This window comes from Oncorhynchus clarkii, chromosome 30 (assembly GCF_045791955.1).
Source record: "Oncorhynchus clarkii lewisi isolate Uvic-CL-2024 chromosome 30, UVic_Ocla_1.0, whole genome shotgun sequence".
NCBI classification, from domain to species: domain Eukaryota; kingdom Metazoa; phylum Chordata; class Actinopteri; order Salmoniformes; family Salmonidae; genus Oncorhynchus; species Oncorhynchus clarkii.
The window spans coordinates 22,786,821-22,807,347 of NC_092176.1; the positions used below are offsets into that span (position 1 = coordinate 22,786,821).

The 20,527-nt window shown below is 44.4% G+C and overlaps 1 protein-coding gene across 1 annotated transcript in view; it reads left to right on the forward strand.

Annotated features, from left to right (window-relative positions):
* The window catches only part of LOC139389326 (serine incorporator 5-like), a 43,324-nt gene extending 23,008 nt beyond the window's left edge, over positions 1-20,316 (forward strand). Inside the window, exons 5-12 of the mRNA XM_071135992.1 lie at positions 10,359-10,452; positions 14,376-14,587; positions 14,717-14,809; positions 15,220-15,346; positions 16,266-16,335; positions 16,472-16,508; positions 17,123-17,267; positions 17,820-20,316. Coding sequence (XP_070992093.1) covers positions 10,359-10,452; positions 14,376-14,587; positions 14,717-14,809; positions 15,220-15,346; positions 16,266-16,335; positions 16,472-16,508; positions 17,123-17,267; positions 17,820-17,964 — 923 coding nt within the window. The 3' untranslated portion in view covers positions 17,965-20,316. The remainder of the gene's footprint in view (positions 1-10,358; positions 10,453-14,375; positions 14,588-14,716; positions 14,810-15,219; positions 15,347-16,265; positions 16,336-16,471; positions 16,509-17,122; positions 17,268-17,819) is intronic.
* Positions 20,317-20,527: the final 211 nt, after the last annotated feature.

Genomic DNA, 20,527 nt, shown 5'->3' on the forward strand with positions numbered 1-20,527 from the left:
TGTCTCTGTTGTCTTTTCCTCTCTCCTCTCTCTCTGTCTCTCTCTTGTCTTTTCCTCTCTCTCTCTGTCTCTCTCTTGTCTTTTCCTCTTGCTCTCTCTCCTCCCCTCTCTTCTCTGTGTCTATCTTGTCTTTTCCTCTCTCCTCCTCTCTCTCTGTCTCGCTGTTGTCTTTTCCTCTCTCTCCCTCTCTCTCTCTGTCTCTTGTCTTTTCCTCTCTCCTCCTCTCTCTCTGTCTCGCTGTTGTCTTTTCCTCTCTCCTCCTCTCTCTGTCTCTCTCTTGTCTTTTCCTCTCTCCTCCTCTCTCTCTCTCTGTCTCGCTCTTGTCTTTTCCTCTCTCCTCTCTCTCTCTCTCTTGTATTTTCCTCTTTCTCTCTCTCTCGCTCTCTCTCTGTCTCTCTGTTGTCTTTTCCTCTCTCCTCTCTCTCTCAATTCAATTCAATTCAATTCAAGGGCTTTATTGGCATGGGAAACATGTGTTAACATTGCCAAAGCAAGTGAGGTAGATAATATACGAAAGTGAAATAAACAATAAAAATTAACAGGAAACATTACACATACAGAAGTTTCAAAACAATAAAGACATTACAAATGTCATATTATATATATACAGTGTTTTAACAATGTACAAATGGTTAAAGGACACAAGATAAAATAAATAAGCATAAATATGGGTTGTATTTACAATGGTGTTTGTTCTTCACTGGTTGCCCTTTTCTTGTGGCAACAGGGCACAAATCTTGCTGGAATTTCACCCAGTAGATATGGGAGGTTATCTGTCTCTCTCTTGTCTTTTCCTTTTTCCTCCTCTCTCTCTCTCTCTCACTCTCTCTCTCTCTCTCTCTCTCTCTCTCTCTCTCTCTCTCTCGCTCTTGTCTTTTCCTCTCTCCTCCTCTCTCTCTCTCTGTCTCTCGTTTTTTCCTCTCTCTCTCTCTGTCTCTCGTTTTTTCCTCTCTCCTCTCTCTCTCTCTCTGTCTCTCTCTCTGTCTCTCTGTTGTCTTTTCCTCTCCCTCTCCTCTCTCTCTGTCTCTCTGTCTCTCGTCTTTTCCTCTCTCCTCCCTCTGTCTCTCTGTCTCTCTCTTGTCTTCTCCTCTCTCTCTCTGTCTCGCTCTTGTCTTTTCCTCTCTCTCTGTCTCTCTCTTGTATTTTCCTCTCTCCTCTCTCTCTTGTCTTTTCCTCTCTCTCTCCCTCTCTCTGTCTCTGTCTCTCTGTCTCTCTGTTGTTTTTTCCTCTCTCCTCTCTCTCTCTCTGTCTCGCTCTTGTCTTTTCCTCTCTCCTCCTCTCTCTCTGTCTCTCGTCTTTTCCTCTCTCCTCCTCTCTCTCTGTCTCTATCTTGTCTTTTCCTCTCCCCCCTCTCTCTCTCTGTCTCGCTCTTGTCTTTTCCTCTCTCTGTCTCTATCTTGTCTTTTCCTCTCTCCTCTCTATGTCTCTCTCTTGTATTTTCCTCTCTCCTCCTCTCTCTCTCTGTCTCGCTCTTGTCTTTTCCTCTCTCTCTCTACCTCTGTCTCTCGTCTTTTCCTCTCTCCTCCTCTCTCTCTGTCTCGCTCTTGTCTCGCTCTTGTCTTTTCCTCTCTCTCTCTACCTCTCTCTCTACCTCTGTCTCTCTGTTGTCTTTTCCTCTCTCCTCTCTCTCTCTCTCTGTCTCTCGTCTTTTCCTCTCTCCTCTCTCTGTCTCTCTCTTGTCTTTTCCTCTCTCTCTCTACCTCTTTCTCTACCTCTGTCTCTCTGTTGTATTTTCCTCTCTCCTCCTCTCTCTGTCTCTCTGTCTCACTGTCTCTCGTCTTTTCCTCTCTCCTCCTCTCTCTCTCTGTCTCGCTCTTGTCTTTTCCTCTCTCTCTATCTCTCTCTTGTCTTTTCCTCTCTCTCTTGTCTTTTCCTTTCTCCTCCTCTCTCTCTCTTGTCTTTTCCTCTCTCCTCCCCTCTCTCTCTCTGTCTCGCTCTTGTCTTTTCCTCTCTGTCTCAATCTTGTCTTTTCCTCTCTCCTCCTCTCTCTCTGTCTCTCGCTTGTATTTCCTCTCTCCTTCTCTCTCTCTTGTCTTTTCCTCTCTCCTCTCTCTCTGTTTCGCTCTTGTCTTTTCCTCTCTCCTCTCTCTCTCTCTGTCTCTCGTCTTTTCCTCTCTCCTCCTCTCTCTCTCTGTTTCGCTCTTGTCTTATCCTCTCTCCACTCTCTCTCTCTGTCTCTCTCTTGTCTTTTACTCTCTCTCTCTCTCTCTCTCTCTCTCTCTCTGTCTCTCTCTTGTCTTTTCCTCTCTCCTGCCTCTCTGTCTCTCTCTTGTCTTCTCCTCTCTCTCTGTCTCTCTCGTCTTTTCCTCTCTCCTCCTCTCTCTCTCTGTCTCTCTCTTGTCTTTTCCTCTCTCCTCTCTCTGTCTCGCTCTTGTCTTTTCCCCTCTCCTCTCTCTCTCTGTCTCTCTGTGTGTCTCTCTCTCTCTCTGTCTCTCTCTTGTCTTCTCCTCTCTCTCTGTCTCTCTCGTCTTTTCCTCTCTCCTCCTCTCTCTCTCTGTCTCTCTCTTGTCTTTTTCTATCTCCTCCTCTCTCTCTGTCTCGCTCTTGTCTTTTCCTCTCTCTTCTCTCTCTGTCTCTCTCTTGTCTTTTCCTCTCTCCTCCTCTCTCTCTCTCTCTGTCTCTATCTTGTCTTTTTCTCTCTCTCTGTCTCGCTCTTGTCTATTCCTCTCTCCTCTGTGTCTCTCTCTTGTCTTTTCCTCTCTCCTCCTCTCTCTCTGTCTCTCTCTTGTCTTTTCCTCTCTCTTCCTCTCTCCTCCTCTCTCTCTGTCTCTCTCTTGTCTTTTCCTCTCTCTCTCTCTCTCTCTCTCGTCTTTTCCTCTCTCCCCCTCACTCTTGTCTCTCTCGTCTCCTCCTCTCTATTTCTCTCTCTATCTTGTATTTTCCTCTCTCCTCTCTCTATGTCCCTCGTCTTTTCCTCTCTCCTCCTCCTCTCTCTCTCTCTTGTCTTTTCCTCTCCTCCCCTCTCTCTCTCTCTATCTTTTCCTCTCTCCTCCCTTCTCTCTCTGTCTCTCTCTTGTTTTTTCCTCTCTCCTCCCCTCTCTCTCCCTGTCTCTATTTTGTCTTTTCCTCTCTCGTTCTCTCTCTTGTCTTTTCCCCTCTCCTCCCCTCTCTCTCTCTCTGTCAATTCAATTTAATTAAATTGACTTTATTGACATGGCAAGTTCATTATTACTTACATTGTCAAAGTATACATATCGAAAAAAAAAAAAAAAATATATATATATATATATATATATATATATATATATATATATATATATATATATATATATATAAATAAATGGTGGAACCAACAGCAATAATAATAGTCGTAGTGGACATTGGATTACCATTAACAACAACAATATTAATGAGAACAACAATACATTAAAGCAATGGTAGTAGACCAGTGTCAACATGACTGAGAAGACACATGACATGGTATGAAAGACAAAACAAAACAAGATGGGAAATATTATCGACATTACTTTGCACTTTTCACTGGCTGTCCCTCAGGTTGTGGCAGGAGGACACATATTTGGCTGCCAAAACTGCACATTTTGTCTTTTCACCCAATAAATATTTGATTTTTTTCTTCATCTTTTATAGTTTCAAATTCTTTGTATTGAATTATAATTTTGGGAAAGAAATATTCTCTTAGGTCTGAGTATTTGTCACAGTGTAATCTCCCCTGGAGCAGAGTGAGCACAGCCTGTCCTCTCTGGGCAGCCAGGTTTGTCTGTGACGACCAGTCCCTATAGCCAGACTGTACTTACTGAGTCTATACCTAATCAATGTTTTCCTCAGTTTTCTATCAGTCACAGTGGTCAGATAGTCTGCCACCATGTACTGTCTGTTTAGAGCCAAATAACATTAAAGTTTACTTAGATTTTTTGTGGTGTCTTTCCAATAGCTGATATATTTTTATTTTTGTTTTGTGATGATTTGGTTGGGCCAGATTTTCTGAGTGCTGTCCTGAGGCTCTATGGGGTTGGTTTGAGTTGGTGAACTGAGCCTCAGAACCAGCAGGCTGAGGGGACTCCTTCTCTTTTTTCATCTCTTGACATTGTAGAGCTGTGTGATGGAATGTTTTGGGGTCACTTGTTTTTATATGGTTGTAAAATTTGATGGCTCATTTTGCTATTAGAATGAGGAGGGGGTATTGGCCCAATTCTGCTCTACATGCGTTATTTTGAGTTTTTCTTTGCATGCAGTATTTCGATTGGATGTTTGTCCCATTTGGTAAATTCATTTTTAGAGATTGGACCCCATACTTCACTGCCATATAGAGCAATTGGTTCTATAACTGATTGAACATTTTTGGAATTTCGATTTTGATGTTCCTTTTAATGGCATAGAATGCTCTTCTTGCTTTGTCTCTCAGCTCATTCACAGCCATGTGAAAGCTACCTGTGTTTCTGATATTTAGTCATAGATATGTGTAGTTTTGGGTGTGTTCTAATAAAACTGTGTCCAAATAGAATTTATATTTGTCATCCTTATTTCCAGACCTTTTTTGGAATATCATTATATTTGGGTTTTTCAGGTTAACGGTCAGAGCCCAGGTCTGACAGAACCTGTGAAGATGATTTAGGTGCTGCTGTAACCCCTCTTTAGTGGGAGACAGCAGCACCAGGTAATCTGCGTACAGCAGACACTTGATTTCAGTGTTGTGTAGGGTGATACCAGGTGCTGCCGATAGTGTTGGACTTATTGGGCAGCCCTGTTTCACTCCCCGTCCCTGAGAGAAGAAGTCTGTTTGCTTGTTGCCAATTTTAACCGCACATTTGTTTTTAGTGTACATTGATTTAATAAAATCATATGTTTACCCTCCAATACCACTTTCTATTAGTTTAAAAAAAGACCTTTGTGCCAAATTGATTCAAATGCTTTCTTGAAATCTGCAAAACACGAGTAGATTTTGCCTTTGTTTTGGTTTACTTGTTTATCAATTAGAGTTTGGAGGGTGTAAATGTGGTCTGTTGTATTTTAATTTTTTAGAAATCCAATCTGGCTTCTGCTCAGGACATGATGTAGTTTGCTATTTATAATACTGCAGAGAATTTTGCCCAAGTTGCTGTTAACGCAAATTCCTCTGTATTTATTTGGGTCAAATTTGTCTCCATTTTTACATTGGTGTGATTAATCCCTGGTTCCACATATCGGGGAAAATACCTGCAGTGAGGATAATGTTGAAGAGTTTGAGTACAGCCAATTTTAATTTGTGGTCTGTATATTTGATCACTTCATTTAAAATACCATCAGCACCACAGGCCTTTTTTGGGTTGGAGAGTGCATAGTTTTTCCAATAATTGTTCTTCTGTAATTGGGGTATCCACAGGATTCTGATAGTCTTTGACTGCTGATTCAAGGATTTGTAATTTTTCTTGTATATCTTTTTGTTCTGGGCTCTTTGTTATATTGCTGTAGAGGTTTGCGAAGTGATTTCTCCACATATCCCCATTTTGGATAGCCAGTTCCTCATGAGGTTTGTTTCATTTATTCCAATTCTCCCAGAAGTGGTTTGATTCTATGGATTCCTCAATTCTATCCAGCTGATTTCTAATGTGCTGTTCCTTTTTTGTTCTTAGGGTGTGTTTGTATTGCTTCAGTGTTTCCCCATATTGAAGGCGTATATTTTTGTTGTCTGGTTCTCTGTGTTTTTGATTAGATATATTTCTCAATGACTTTCTTAGATTTTTGCAATCAATATCAAACCATTTTTCATTATCTGTTATTTCTGGTTTGCTCTTATGCTTCTTTAAATTTGCCAAGGAGGCTAATTTGTCAAATATAAAGTTTATGTTCCAAACAGCCACATTTACACCTTCATTGCTGAAGGAGAATGTTAAGGCTAAAAAGTTGTCCAGGAGAGATTGTATTTTTTGGCTACTAATTGCTTTTTGGTAGATGTCTGTACTGTTTGCACTCCATCTATAGGCCTGTTTTGTACCATGTAATTTATTGGGCCGTGATGCTTCATGGTTGGGTTCTGCTCTTCTCAGATACACTGTGATTTTACTGTGGTCTGAGAGAGGAGTTAGTGGGCTGACTGTGAAGGCTCTGAGAGACTCTGGGTCGGTGAGGAAGTAGTCTACAGTGCTGCTGCCAAGGGATGAGCTGTAGGTGTACCTACCTAAAGAGTCCCCTCTCAGCCTACCATTGACTATGTACAGACCCAGTGTTCGACAGAGCTTCACGAGCTGTACTCCGTTTTTGTTTTTCACTTTGTCATAGTTGTTTTTGTGTGGGTATGTGGGGAAGGAAAGGTTGTTGCTTCCTGGTAGATGTTTATCCCCATGACTGTTAATAGTGTCTTGTTCTTCTGCTGTTCTAGCATTCAGGTCTCCACAGACCAGTACGTTGCCTTGGGCCTGAAAGTGACTAATTTCCCCCTCTAGAATGGAGAAACTCTCTTCATTGAAGTAGGGTGACTCTGAGGGGGGAATGTATGTGGCACAGAGGAAGACGTTTTTGTCTGTCAAGATAGCCTCCTTGTTGATTTTTAACCATATAATGAATTCTCCTGTTTTGATCAATTCGATTGAATTAATTAGTTCAGATTTATACCATATTAGCATTCCCTGCCCTGTTTGATTCCTTTTAATTTAGTGGATGGTATGATTATCTCCCTATAACCTAGTGGACAGCCAGTGGAAACATCACCTCTGCACCATGTTTCCTGTAGTACTACAATATCAACATCATCAATTTCTTTCATGAATTCTGGGTTTCTGCTCTTTAGTCCAAAAGCAGAACACTTCGATCCTTGTAAATTCCAACATGCAACGTAAAAAGATTTCATAACTTTTTTTTCTCCCTTTACCTTCAAAATGAGATAAACACTCACAATCCAACAAGAACTATTAAAATAGGATTTTTCAATTAAAGTAAACTCTTATTATGCAAATGTTATTTGTTTATAATTTAAGATAGAATTTGTGTCATGCGACTTGGGTGGGTATAGTGTGAGGATGGTGGAGTTCTTGTGCTCATCTTACCATGACCCTCGGCCTATCACATGTGAGCATAGTAGACTCAGCATTTGTTTAATGTCACTCATTTGGTTGGTGGGGGCTGGGCTAGTTGCTCCTCTCACAGCTTGTGCGTAGCTCTGCCTGCTGAGCTCTGGCTCCTCCAAGTGTGGGTCTGCGGTGGGGGGCAGGGGGGTGGGAGGCCTCGTCTGGGTGGCTCTGAAGCTGGGCTGGGGTGGTCTGTGCTGCGCTGGCTGTGGTGGGCATTGAGGTTGGTGGTGCTGTGGTCGTGGCTGAGGGTTCCAGGGTGCTGGTCCGGGGTGTTGTCTCGGTGATCTTGGCGGGGTGGAGATTGCTCCGCTGTTCCTGGGTGGAGAGGTCGGACTGCGGTTTAAAGCGATGTCCTTGAGAGTCTTGTACAGGGATGTCTCCCTTTACAAGTGAACATGGTCATAGAGACAGTCCAGATCGAGGGTGGGGACTGTCTCCCTGTACAGGTGAACATGGTCATAGAGACAGTCCAGATCTGTCTCCCTGTACAGGTGAACATGGTCATAGAGACAGTCCAGTCTCTGTCTCCCTTTACAAGTGAACATGGTCATAGAGACAGTCCAGATCGAGGGTGGGGACTGTCTCCCTGTACAGGTGAACATGGTCATAGAGACAGTCCAGATCGAGGGTGGGGACTGTCTCCCTGTACAGGTGAACATGGTCATAGAGACAGTCCAGATCGAGGGTGGGGACTGTCTCCCTGTACAGGTAAACATGGTCATAGAGACAGTCCAGATCGAGGGTGGGGACTGTCTCCCTGTACAGGTGAACATGGTCATAGAGACAGTCCAGATCGAGGGTGGGGACTGTCTCCCTGTACAGGTGAACATGGTCATAGAGACAGTCCAGATCGAGGGTGGGGACTGTCTCCCTGTACAGGTGAACATGGTCATAGAGACAGTCCAGATCAAGGGTGGGGACTGTCTCCCTGTACAAGTGAACATGGTCATAGAGACAGTCCAGATCGAGGGTGGGGACTGTCTCCCTGTACAAGTGAACATGGTCATAGAGACAGTCCAGATCGAGGGTGGGATGGTGGGCCAGGTGTACATTGGATCGCAGGGCACAGTCCTGGGATAGGCTGGCATTTATTCTTTGGATTGTGGCAGGGTGGAAGTCCTTCCTCTGTAGAAGAGTTGACACCACGATTCTTGAGTTGGGGAAGATTGCGGAGGCCTTCTCAATCACTCCCCGTAGTGAAGTCGTCAGCCTCTCCTGCTGAGCACGCAGGTCGTTGCTTCCGGTGTGTATGATTATGTGGCTTGGCGACCCGAGATGGGCCTTATCAAGCAGCTCCATGGCCCTCTGCGTTGTTGGGCACCACATCTTTTACCTTTTGTGTCGAGGGAAAAGTTTATTCTCCTGAATAAACTTCCCATTTGAGTCCATCAACAGGACGATGTCAGCCAGTGTTTCTTCTGGACTGGAGGGGGCAGAGGGGGGGCTGGTGGGTGTTGGAGCTGGGGTGTGGCTGGTCTGTGCCGGTGCTGCTGTCAGTGGGAGGCTGTTCTGTGGGCTGGGGAGGAGGGGTGCAGCAGGCAGGGTTGGGGAAGCCTGGCTGGTTGAGCTGGGCTCATCTGCTGTGTGAGGACGGGGCTGGGGAAGCCTGGCTGGTTGAGCTGGGCTCCTCTGCTGTGTGAGGGCAGGTCATAGAGTGGTGGTCTAGCTGCTCCTGCAGCCTGTCCTCTGTTCTCTTTCTCTCCTGCAGCTCCTCTCTTAGTGTGGTCAGATCGTTATTACTGTTCTGCCTGTCTTTTTGGAGCTCTCTCACCTCCTTTCTTAGATCAGCCAGCTCTTTATTGAGTCCGTCTCTCTCTTGCTGAACTTCTTTCAGCTGCGTTGCAAGGCTGCTGTCCTGCTCTGTCCTCACCTTGGTTAGGAGCTCCTCTAAGGTGTGGTTGTCAGGTTGCTGTTTGCTCACGCTCTCCCTCAGCAGGACCACCTCCACCTCCAGTTTGGTGAACTCATCCCTCATGGCAGCCATGGTGGTGAGGAGGGCCTGAGCCTGCTCTGCACTGAGGGGGTCGCTCTCCTCCTGGGGCGTGTCCTCCACTATGGTGGGAAGAGAGGTGCTGGATGTGCCTTTTTGGGTGGGGAGAGTAGAGGTGAGGGTGGTGCTGGTGGAGTTTGTCTTGTGGGAGGGCATGTCACTGGTGGTGTCCTCTCTCTCTGCTCTCTCCTTAATGGTCTGAAAGTCTGTTTCAAACAGCCTAATGTTACCTTGCACCATGACAGTCCCAGTCTTGTAGAGGTTGATTGTTGTCATGGTGCTGTCAGGGTCGTCTCTCTCTTTGATTTTCAGCTTCCACCCATTACAGATTCCCTCTTTCTTTATGGATGGGTAGTGAGAGCAGACTGCTGATCTCCATGCATTTGGCTGGTCAGTGAGGAAGATGAGATTACTCAAGTCATCGTTTTATTGTAGAGGTCTGCAAAAAGGGTTTCTGGCCTCCCCTTTAGTAGTTTCTGTTTAAAAGCTTTCCTCGTTGTGTCATTTTTGGCCTCTTTATGGTAGAGAATGGATTCTGCGCTGAGGGGGAGTGGGGACATGGTGCCTGTGGGCTCTGCTACTACTGCTACTGCTGCGCTGTTCTGCTGCCCCATTACCATGGCAACCGATTTGTTCGTCTGCTGCTGTTGCTAGCTTGCGTTAATTTAGTTCAAAAACCAGCAAAAAGAGTGACAAATCCTCACACAAAAAAACAGAAGATATGTTTAAAGTTAGTCCGTGCTCCATTTTGGTTTACTCACTCAGTTTGGTCGTTTGATGTAGTTGTATTAACTCCCCTTGCTAGGTTTGTTCTAGCTCGTTTCTTCTGGCTAGCTTGTTAGTCTGCTGGCTAGGTCTTTGTTGTGTAGCTAGCTAGAGACAAAACTTCTTAACTTGAAACGCAAAGTTACTATTCTATTACTATTCTATTCTGAATGAATAGAGTTGTTGTTCATCACTTATTGTCTGGAATTCTTTTTCGATTAGAGTGTTTATCTCATTCTAAAAACAAAGAAATATGAAATATATCAGGAGCTGATGTTGAGCATGACTCATGTTGAGCATCTCTCATCACCTCTGTCTTTCTCTTGTCTTTTCCTCTCTCCTCTCTCTCTGTCTCTCTCTTGTCTTTTCCTCTCTCCTCCTCTCTCTCGTCTTTTCCTCTCTCCTCCTCTCTCTCTGTCTCTATCTTGTCTTTTCCTATCTCCTCCTCTCTGTCTTGTCTTTTCCTCTCTCCTCCTCTCTCTCTGTCTCTCTCTTGTCTTTTCCTCTCTTCTCCTCTCTCTCTTGTCTTTTTCTCTCCCCTCCTCTCTCTCTGTCTCTCTCTTCTTTTCCTCTCTCCTCCTCTCTCTGTCTCTCCTCAGTGTGGAGGTATGTTGGAGCCGGAGGAGGGTTCTTCTTCCTGCTGATCCAGCTCATGCTGCTGGTGGAATTTGCTCACAGATGGAACACTAACTGGTGAGAACAACAACAACACCAATACTTATAATAAAGTTATCTTTGTCCTGCTGCTTTATTTTATGTCTTCAGCCAAAACAGTCACACATAAATACAGAATTACATCATTACATAGGATAGACACACATCCTCCAAGCCTAAAGTACTTCAGTATTTCTGTTATATAGAAGGGAATAATGTGTAGGGTTGTTGAGAAGGGAGAGAGGAAGGTGGCACCTAAGGAGGGAGAAACGGAGGACAGCGGGACGAAAAGAGGATGGATCCCTGTGCTGTGTTGAAGGAAGGAGGACTAGAAAGAGGGAGGAATTAACCTTATGTAGGATTGCTTATTTTGGAGATGGAAGAGTATGAAGGAGGGAGAGAGAGAGAGGAGGGGAGGATGCCAGGATGGACTCCTGTGTAATGTTATTTACACAGGTGAGAGAGCGAGCGAGAAACAGAGGGAGAGAGAGAAAAACAGGGAGAGAGAGAGAAAGACATAAACCGAAGGAGATAGAGAAACAGGAAGAGAAAGAAACCCAGGAAGGAGAGAGAAACAAAGGGAGAGAGAGAGAAAGAAAGAGGGAGATGGAGAGAGAGGAACCAAGGGAGAGAGAGAGAAACCGAGGGAGAGAGAGAGAGAAACAGAGGGAGATGGAGAGAGAGGAACCAAGGGAGAGAGAGAGAAACCGAGGGAGAGAGAGAGAGAAACAGAGGGAGATGGAGAGAGAGGAACCAAGGGAGAGAGAGAGAAACTGAGAGAGAGAGAGAGAAACAGAGGGAGAGAGAGAGAAACCGAGGGAGAGAGAGAGAAACCGAGGGAGAGAGAGAGAAACCGAGGGAGAGAGAGAGAAACCGAGGGAGAGAGAGAGAAACAGAGGGAGAGAAAGAGAAACAGAGAGAGAGAGAGAAACAGAGGGAGATAGAGAGAGAGAAACAGAGGGAGGGAGAGAGAGAGAAACAAAGGGGGAGAGAGTAGAGAGAAACAGAGGGTGAGAGAGAGAGAAACAGAGGGAGAGAGAGAGAGAAACAGAGGGAGAGAGAGAGAGAAACAAACAGAGGGAGATAGAGAGAAACAGAGAGAGAGAGAGAGAAACAAACAGAGGGAGATAGAGAGAGAGAGAAACAGAGGGAGGGAGAGAGAGAGAGAGAAACAGGGTGAGAGAGCTATTGTGTCTTGTTGTATACAGTACAAAGGAGGGTTTGGTCAGTGTCTTAAGTTGCAGACAGGATGCACATGACAACGGAGTGTATACCCACAGTTTCCTCTCCCCCTCTGAGACACACACACACACTCACAATAGAAATGAGGGTGGCAGGGGACCACTTTAGAGTCTGTTTGTCCATTTTCACTGACTGGGAATATAAGGCAAGAGGTCACTGCAATTACCCTGCAGCTGTGTGTGTGTGTGTGTGTGTGTGTGTGTGTGTGTGTGTGTGTGTGTGTGTGTGTGTGTGTGTGTGTGTGTGTGTGTGTGTGTGTGTGTGTGTGTGTGTGTGTGTGTGTGTGTGTGTGTCTGTGTCTGTGTCTGTGTCTGTGTATCTTAGTGCTGAGTGATTAGTGCTTTTTGAGGGCGGTTCGGTTTTAGTTAAATAATTAAAAAAATAGTCACGTTTTCGATTTCAGTTTCGATTCTTTGGGTTGAATGCTGTAACAACACAGAATCAAACTATTAATACAATCCCATGATGGTCGTGACCGCTCATTACTGCTTATCGCTTATTAACCATCACTTATTCACTTTACATATTACATTTGTTTTATTTAAAGACTATTGTTTTATTCCAAGTCATCATCTCATCTCTATAGGGCTGCTGCATATGCTGTCTGACAAAATCCCTATTTTATAGATCTTCAAAGTAAATAAGGCAGTCCTCTATGACTGCTGAATACCAACTATCAATCACTAAGATCATGTCTTTTCAAGTGGAGATGCACTACATTACCAAAACCATGTGGACCCCAGCTCGTTGAACATCTCATTCCAATATCATGGGCATTAATATGGAGTTGGTCCCCCCTTTGCTGCTATAACAGCCTCTTCTGGGAAGGCTTCCCACTTAAATGTTGGAACATTGCTGCGGGGACTTGCTTCCATTCAGCCACAAGAGCATTAGTGAGGTCGGGCACTGATGTTGGGCGATCAGGCCTGGCTCGCAGTTGGCGTTCCAATTCATCCCAAAGGTGTTCGATGGGGTTGAGGTCAGGTCTCTGTGCAGGCCAGTCAAGTTCTTCCACACTGATCTTGACAAACCATTTCTGTATGGACCTCGCTTTGTGCACAGGGTATAGGGCCTTCCCTAAACCATTGCCACAAAGTTGGAAGCATTGGGGCAGGTAGTGTTCTCTGGGCAGGTAGTGGCATCCGCCAAAACCAGATTTGTCCGTCGGACTGCCTGATAGCGAAGCGTGATTCAATCACTCCAGAGTCCAATGGCGGCAAGCTTTACACCACTCCAGCCGACGCTTGGAATTGCACATGGTGATCTTAGTCTTGTGTTCGGCTGCTTGGCTATGGAAGCCGATTTCATGAAGCTTCCAACGAACAGTTATTGTGCTGACGTTGCTTCCAGAGGCAGTTTGGAACTCGGTAGTGGGTGTTGCATCCAAGGACAGACAAATGTTATGCGCTTCAGCACTCTGCGGTTCCGTTCTGTGAGCTTGTGTGGCCTACCACTTCGAGGCTAAGCCGTTGTTGTTCCTAGACATTTCCACTTCACAATAACAGCACTTACAGTTGACCGGGGCAACTCTAGCAGGGTAGGCATTTTATGAACTGACTTGTTACAAAGGTGGCATCCTATGAAGGTGCCACAATGAAAGTCACTGAGCTCTTCAGTAAGACCATTCTACTGCCAATGTTTGTCTATGGAGATTGCATGGCTGTGTGCTGACAGATTTTATACACCTGTCAGCAATGGGTGTGGCTGAAATGGCCGAATCCGCTAATTTTAAGGGGTGTCCACATACTTTTGTATATATATTGTACCTCACAAAGCAACGGCTGCTCTCTATATCCCCTCACGATTGAGTCTTCTTCTGCTTCTTCCGTAGCAGGCATAAAAGAAACACAGACCGGAAAAGTACATGTGCAATAGATTATGGTCATTGTAGTTAATTGCCACGTTTTATGAGCTAAACTTTGTCGAATATTTGCCTGTTGAAAACTACAACTCTACATTGCACAGTTCAGGCTGGCTCTGATTTATCTCTAAAGAAACTGAATGTGCACATTGAGCTCACAGAAAAAAACTGAAGCAAATGGAATTCAAGTAATTGAACCGACGGCGGTCAATTAGTTGTTTTAAAAATAAAATAACCGAAATGTCGGTTAATCTATCAGTACTAGTGCATCTGTGTGTATTTGTGTGTTTGTGTCTGTGTGTCGATGGGGTTGGGGAGCTCTGAGTAAAAGTAATCTGGATGTGGAAGTTTTGCCAACAACCCTAAACCTGTCTTGTTTAGGGTTGTTGGCAAGCCTCGGGAATAAAATATAACTATATCCCCCTCTCTCTTCCTCCCATTCTTCCCTCCATCTCTCTCTTCCTCCTATCCTTCTCTCCATCTCTCTCTTCCTCCTATTCTTCCCTCCATCTCTCTCTTCCTCCTATTTTCCCTCCATCTCTCTCTTCCTCCTATTTTCTCTCCATCTCTCTTCCTCATATTTTCCCTCCATCTCTCTCTTCCTCCTATTTTCCCTCCATCTCTCTCTTCCTCCTATCCTTCCCTCCATCTCTCTCTTCCTCCTATTTTCCCTCCATCTCTCTCTTCCTCCTATTTTCCCTCCATCTCTCTCTTCCTCCTATTTTCCCTCCATCTCTCTCTTCCTCCTATTTTCCCTCCATCACTCTCTTCCTCCTATCCTTCCCTCCATCTCTCTCTTCCTCCCATCCATCTCTCTTCCTCCCATCCTTCCCTCCATCTCTCTTCCTCCCATCCTTAGGAGTTCAGGTGTGAACGACAACCGTCTGTGGTATGGAGCACTGGCCATGGTCACCTTGATGCTGTTCAGTATGGCAGTAGGAGCTGTGGTGTTCATGGCTCTGTTCTACACACACTCTCAGGCTTGTCTGCTCAACAAGGTGTTCCTGGGGGTCAACAGCAGCCTCTGTCTCATAGTCACCCTGCTGGCTATATCGCCCTTCATACAGAGACGTTAGTATAGGCTATACAAACACTGGAACACACACTGGAACACACACGCACACACACGCACACACACACACACACACACACACACACACACACACACACACTTTAACAGTCCTTCTGTTCTCCCTCCAGTCCAGCCTAAGTCAGGCCTGCTCCAGCCAGGAGTGATCAGTGTGTACGTCATGTACCTCACCTTCTCAGCCTTCTCCAGCAAGCCCAAAGAGAGTAAGTAGACTGGAGGCTCAATCATGGAGCTCCAGTGTTTCATTGCCTATCTGATTGACCTATTAACAGGTTTTATGTGTTTGCATGTTGTTAAATTTCACTTACAATTCAAAAGGCACTTGCACATCTTTCTTGCAGGTGCATAGTAACAATTGAATAACATGAAAGTAAAGAGAACCCCTTTAAAGTATCACTTTTCTTTATTCAACTTACGAATCGGCCTCAAGGCCTTCGTCAGAGCTTTTTGTTCAATTGTACTTAAAATGCCTCCATTTAAACTGTGTTCTGGTCCGATGTGCCCTTGCAGCTCTCCAGTACTAACAAACTTAAATATTATCCTCCTCTTTTTCCTGTTTTCTCTCATTCTTCCTCCTCTCCTTTTCTCTCTCTCTCTCTCTGTTTCTGTTTAGTGTTGGAGGTTAATGGGGTGAATACGACAGTTTGTGTGTTTCCCTTCAACTCTGGATCAGAGAGCGACAAGAGGATTGTATCAATAGTGGGAACTGTCATCATGTTCGGCTGTGTGCTCTACTCCTGGTAAGACACACAGTTATGTTATGGCCTGGTACTGAGCCTGGTACTGACCCTGGGCCTGTTACTGAGCCTGGTACTGAGCCTGGGCCTGTTACTGAGCCTGGGCCTGGTACTGACCCTGGGCCTGTTACTGAGCCTGGTACTGGGCCTGGTACTGAGCCTGGTACTGAGCCTGGGCCAGGTACTGAGCCTGGTACTGACCCTGAGCCTGGTACTGAGCCTGGTACTGACACTGAGCCTGGGCCTGAGCCTGGTACTGACCCTGAGCCTGGAACTGAGCCTGGTACCTACCCTGGGCCTGAGAGAACAAACAGATAAGGATGCTCAACCTCTGTGACTCCTGATCCCAGCTTGGGGGATATAATGAGGGCTTAGAGCTTGAGTCTTTGGAGAATGTTTCTGTCTACCCTTGTGTGCACACTGTCTGTGATAAACCTTAAACATACCACTGTGGTTCCCCTTATCTTTTGAATTCAGCATTTCCACACCTGAACAACCTAAAATTCCCAACGACACACACGTGTTGCTGTCACCTATCCTGTGTTTTTAGATCAGTGCAGAGAGGATAGGGGCTGTGCTCTTTAGACTATTAGAATGCTTCCAGGTTAGAGATCTGTAGCTGCAGTGAGGTCATGTATTATTGGCTTGAGCAGATGTGAAAGTGTTTTTGATTGGCTGGTGCTGTTCAGAGGGTGTGTGTGATTGGCTGGATCTGTAGTGCCTGTCCACATGTGTTTCACATTAAGCTCAGACATATCTCCTGTGGTCGTCTCTGTAAAAGACTTGAGCTATTCTCAACCACAAATTACTGGGAAAATGTCTTCTGTCATTCCTGTGCATGTGTTTCAAGTTTTATTAGTCATATGTAGTGGTATACACAGTTCTACGGAATGCTTACTGGTGTGTGTGTTTGTGTGTGTAGTTTGACGTCCACCACCAGACGAAGCTCTGCAGCACTGCGTGTGTGTAGGAACAGCATGCCTGAGACTGAGGTAAGAAGACCTACTCTCTCTCTCTCAGACACACACACAAGCTTAGTGTGTGTGTACGTGTGTGTTTAGTGAAATGGGGATGTATAGTTGATTGGTTGGTACATTCCTGTTGTACTAACTCCCCTCTCTTCTTCAGAGAGCTCGCTGCTGTTTCTGCTTTGGAGATGACACAGGTAAATACCCACATATTCTCTCTCCCTCCCACTGTTCTCTTTCTATCATCTCCCTACTGCAACACCAGCAGAAAGAAGCAGTGTTCTTGTATGTTCTCTCATACACATATTAACAGTAAAGATGCAGGAACAGCATTAGTCAGTAACCAGAGATGATGTCAGTGTTACCAGGAGGGGACTATGGTGGTGTGGAGCTAGACCAATCAGATGGTAGCAGTAGACCTGAGAGAAGGCTGCATCTGCCTTCTGGTGGGAGATAGCAGCACTGCAGCCAGGGAAAGCACAGCACGTCATTTCATTTAGGAATTTATTACACAGAGAAAACATATTTTAAATAAGCAGATGTACAGTTTAGAACATTACAATGAATTAAGAAAACAGGAGCCCTTCTCAGGAAGCCTACTGATTTTCAGGGAGTTTCCTGTCCGGAAAAGGGGAGGGAGAGACATATAGTGTAGACCCGGAAAATGGAAAGAAATCAGGAATATTAAATGGTGAGAGTGTTATTAGGTAGAAAATGTTCTGTCCATCATACATGTTGTGTTATGTATATGTTGCTGCGATGATGTAAGGTTGTAATAATGTTGCTGTGTTGTTGTGGTTGTGTTGTCCAGATGACTATGATGAGGAGAAGACTGGAGGAGGTCAAAATGTTCTGTATGATGAGAGAGGGGGAACCATCTACAGCTACACCTACTTCCACTTTGTCTTCTTCCTGGGTTCACTGTATGTCATGATGACCGTCACCAACTGGTTCCAGTAAGTAGGAGAGTTACTGAGGAAACTTTACACTAGTTTCCAGTAAGTAGAAGAGTTACTGAGGAAACGTTACATTAGGTTCCAGTAAGTAGAAGAGTTACTGGGGAAACTTTACACTAGGTTCCAGTAAGTAGAAGAGTTACTGGGGAAACTTTACACTAGGTTCCAGTAAGTAGAAGAGTTACTGGGGAAACTTTACATTAGGTTCCAGTAAGTAGAAGAGTTACTGGGGCAACTTTACACTAGGTTCCAGTAAGTAGAAGAGTTACTGGGGAAACTTTACACTAGGTTCCAGTAAGTAGAAGAGTTACTGAGGAAACTTTACACTAGGTTCCAGTAAGTAGAAGAGTTACTGGGGAAACTTTACACTAGGTTCCAGTAAGTAGAAGAGTTACTGGGGAAACTTTAACTTGGTTCCAGTTAGGAGAGTTGCTGTGATAAATGTAACTTGTAGTAGAGTTACTGGGGAAACTTTAACTAGCTTGTGTCTCTGTAGTTATTCATTTAAGTTCAGCATAACACTAAGAGTGTGATATGTTTGTTTTCCTGTAGCTATGACAACCATAAGATAGATAAGCTGCTGGATGGCAGCTGGTCGGTGTTCTGGATCAAGATGGCGTCGTGCTGGGTGTGTCTCATCCTCTACATCTGGACCCTGGTCGCCCCCATGGTCTGCCCTAAACGCTTCGAGGCCTAACACACACCAACACACACACTGAAACACAGCCCAACACTACCTTCAGCTTTCTACATGGGGTTTTTGTGTTGTTTTTCATTTCCTTTTTTCCCTACTTTACATGGTTAAGCTATTGTTTCCTTGAAGGCAGTTGCTGTCTTTTTATTTGTTTACTACCTTTGATACATGGAGTATTCTGTTACATGCAGGGACTCTTCAGGGTGCCTAAAACAATGGGCTGGACCAAAATACATACAGTAATTTATGTGGGACCACATGATCATAGTGGTGCCCTGATTCTGTTATGGGATGCCCAGCACCCTTGAACACCAATGTCAATTAAACCCTTTTACATGTTTGCTTACATTTGTGATTTTTATGTGTGCGAAGCATCTGTTTTCCCATGATGGACCCAGACCTCCATATTGTTCTGTTATTCCCATAAAGAGAAGTTCCATTTCTCAGGCTCACATATAAGCTGGAAGTGTCTTGCTTGCTATTGCGCCCTTTTGTAGAAGACGTTTTCTATGCAATGAATACAAATGTTTTGATTTTCCTGTCTTCACATGGTCATGTGAATCATTTTAAATTATGAGTAGATATGATGGATTGTGTCCACACTCCTTTTGAGACATTTGTACACAACACTTTTTTGTAGTGTTGTTTTCCAAATAGGCCTGTGTGACTAGCAGAGTGCTCCCTGGCTGGTAAAGGACTGCCCTGGGACCAGACTCACTAATGGAGGGAGGGAGGCGATCATGGAGGGAAGATCAACAGTTTGATTTCAAACATTTGCCAAAGGTAGATCTCAGAAACAAAGAATTGACACGCTACAGTTTTTCACTACCACAAACCTCTGATCCTTGGTAAGCTCTCTGTTGAAGGGTCACTTTCAGAGACTTTTTCAGGACTGTAAAAACAGAAGGGGATAGGGTTCAAAACGGACCGGGACCTTAGCGTGTAGTGTAGGTTACTTAACATTGGTTGTTACTGACTGAACAAACCCAGATCAAGACTTGACAGGGAGCAAAAAAAACTTTCTCCAGAAATCCAAATGATTCTGTTGTCATACTTACAACCCTACAGTATATAACCCTTTTGATACTATAATATGTACACTCGTTTAATATGATATTTGAAGAAAAACTGGAACATTTTTCTATTTAACATGAAGTCTTTTACCTTCAATTTCAGATTGCTGAATAGAATAATCACATAACCCTATTTGATTCATTCATATATATGCCATAAAGTACCCACTGTGACTTTAGTTTCTTCCTCAGCCATTGTCCTGAAGGGGTTAAACCCATCTGAAAGGGTCGGCTGTGAAAAATAGGGTTGGGATCCATCCATTCAGTAATGTCATGGATCTGAAAGGGTCGGCTGTGAACAATAGGGTTGGGATCCATCCATTCAGTAATGTCATGGATCTGAAGGGGTCGGCTGTGAACAATAGGGTTGGGATCCATCCATTCAGCAATGTCATGGATCTGAAAGGGTCGGCTGTGAACAATAGGGTTGGGATCCATCCATTCAGTAATGTCATGGATCTGAAAGGGTCGGCTGTGAACAATAGGGTTGGGATCCATTCATTCAGTAATGTCATGGAGTGAATCGCAATTTCAATTCAACAATTCAAAGTTGCCATAGATTGTATAAAAATAGATTTGCGAAATATAATTTCACTTGAATTAACTGTATGATGCTGAATTGACACCTGGTGAATTGGAACGCCTGGTGTAAAACTGGTTTACTAATCAATTCCTGTACATGTTTGATATTAGCAGATTGTGTCCATATGTTATTTCAGACAAGTTGTTTGTCCACAGAGCCAGATAGACGTGACATGGTGTTCTACAGCTCAGCACCATTAGGTCAAGGTCATGTTAAACCGTTAGGCTCAAAATAGTCTGATTAGGCTGTATGCTGCCATACCTGATATGCTGATGTCCCTTCCTGTTCTCCATTGTTAAGATGACCACTAGGTGTGTACACAGGAGTGTGAATGGAATGTGAGTGTTTGTTTCATTTATTTGAACAGGAGCACTTGCGTGAGTTTGTCTGTGCAGAACATTGTGTGTATGTGTGTGCGTGCATGCGTCTCCAAACACACTGCTCACACTAAGGGCTCTATTCAATCCGTATGGCAGACGTTCAGCATTACAGCGTGATTGACATTTAAAGGCAATGTTCCCGCGTTAGCAGAGACTGCATTCACAGTAAACGCTGTGTATGTCTTGTCGGCTCCATCGGAAATGACCTTTACATTTCTATCTCCCAATCTGCAACTCTTCAGCGATACAGACTGAATAGAGCCCGAATTCTCTGTACACAGTTAGTTTGTCCTAAACAAAAAATAAAACATGAACAGCCTGTGTGTGTCTGTGTTTGTATAAAGCGAATCACTTTTAGCCTCAGCTTGAAATAGTGCCTTGGGGAAGAAATCACACTGCAATCTATTCCATTTAGTTACACACCAAACAAAAGACCCAGAAAGGGTATTTTACCAAAGGCTCAGCATGTTTATGAATAGATTAACTAAAAGACAAGGGGAACAGATAACACACATACAGGTTTACAACAC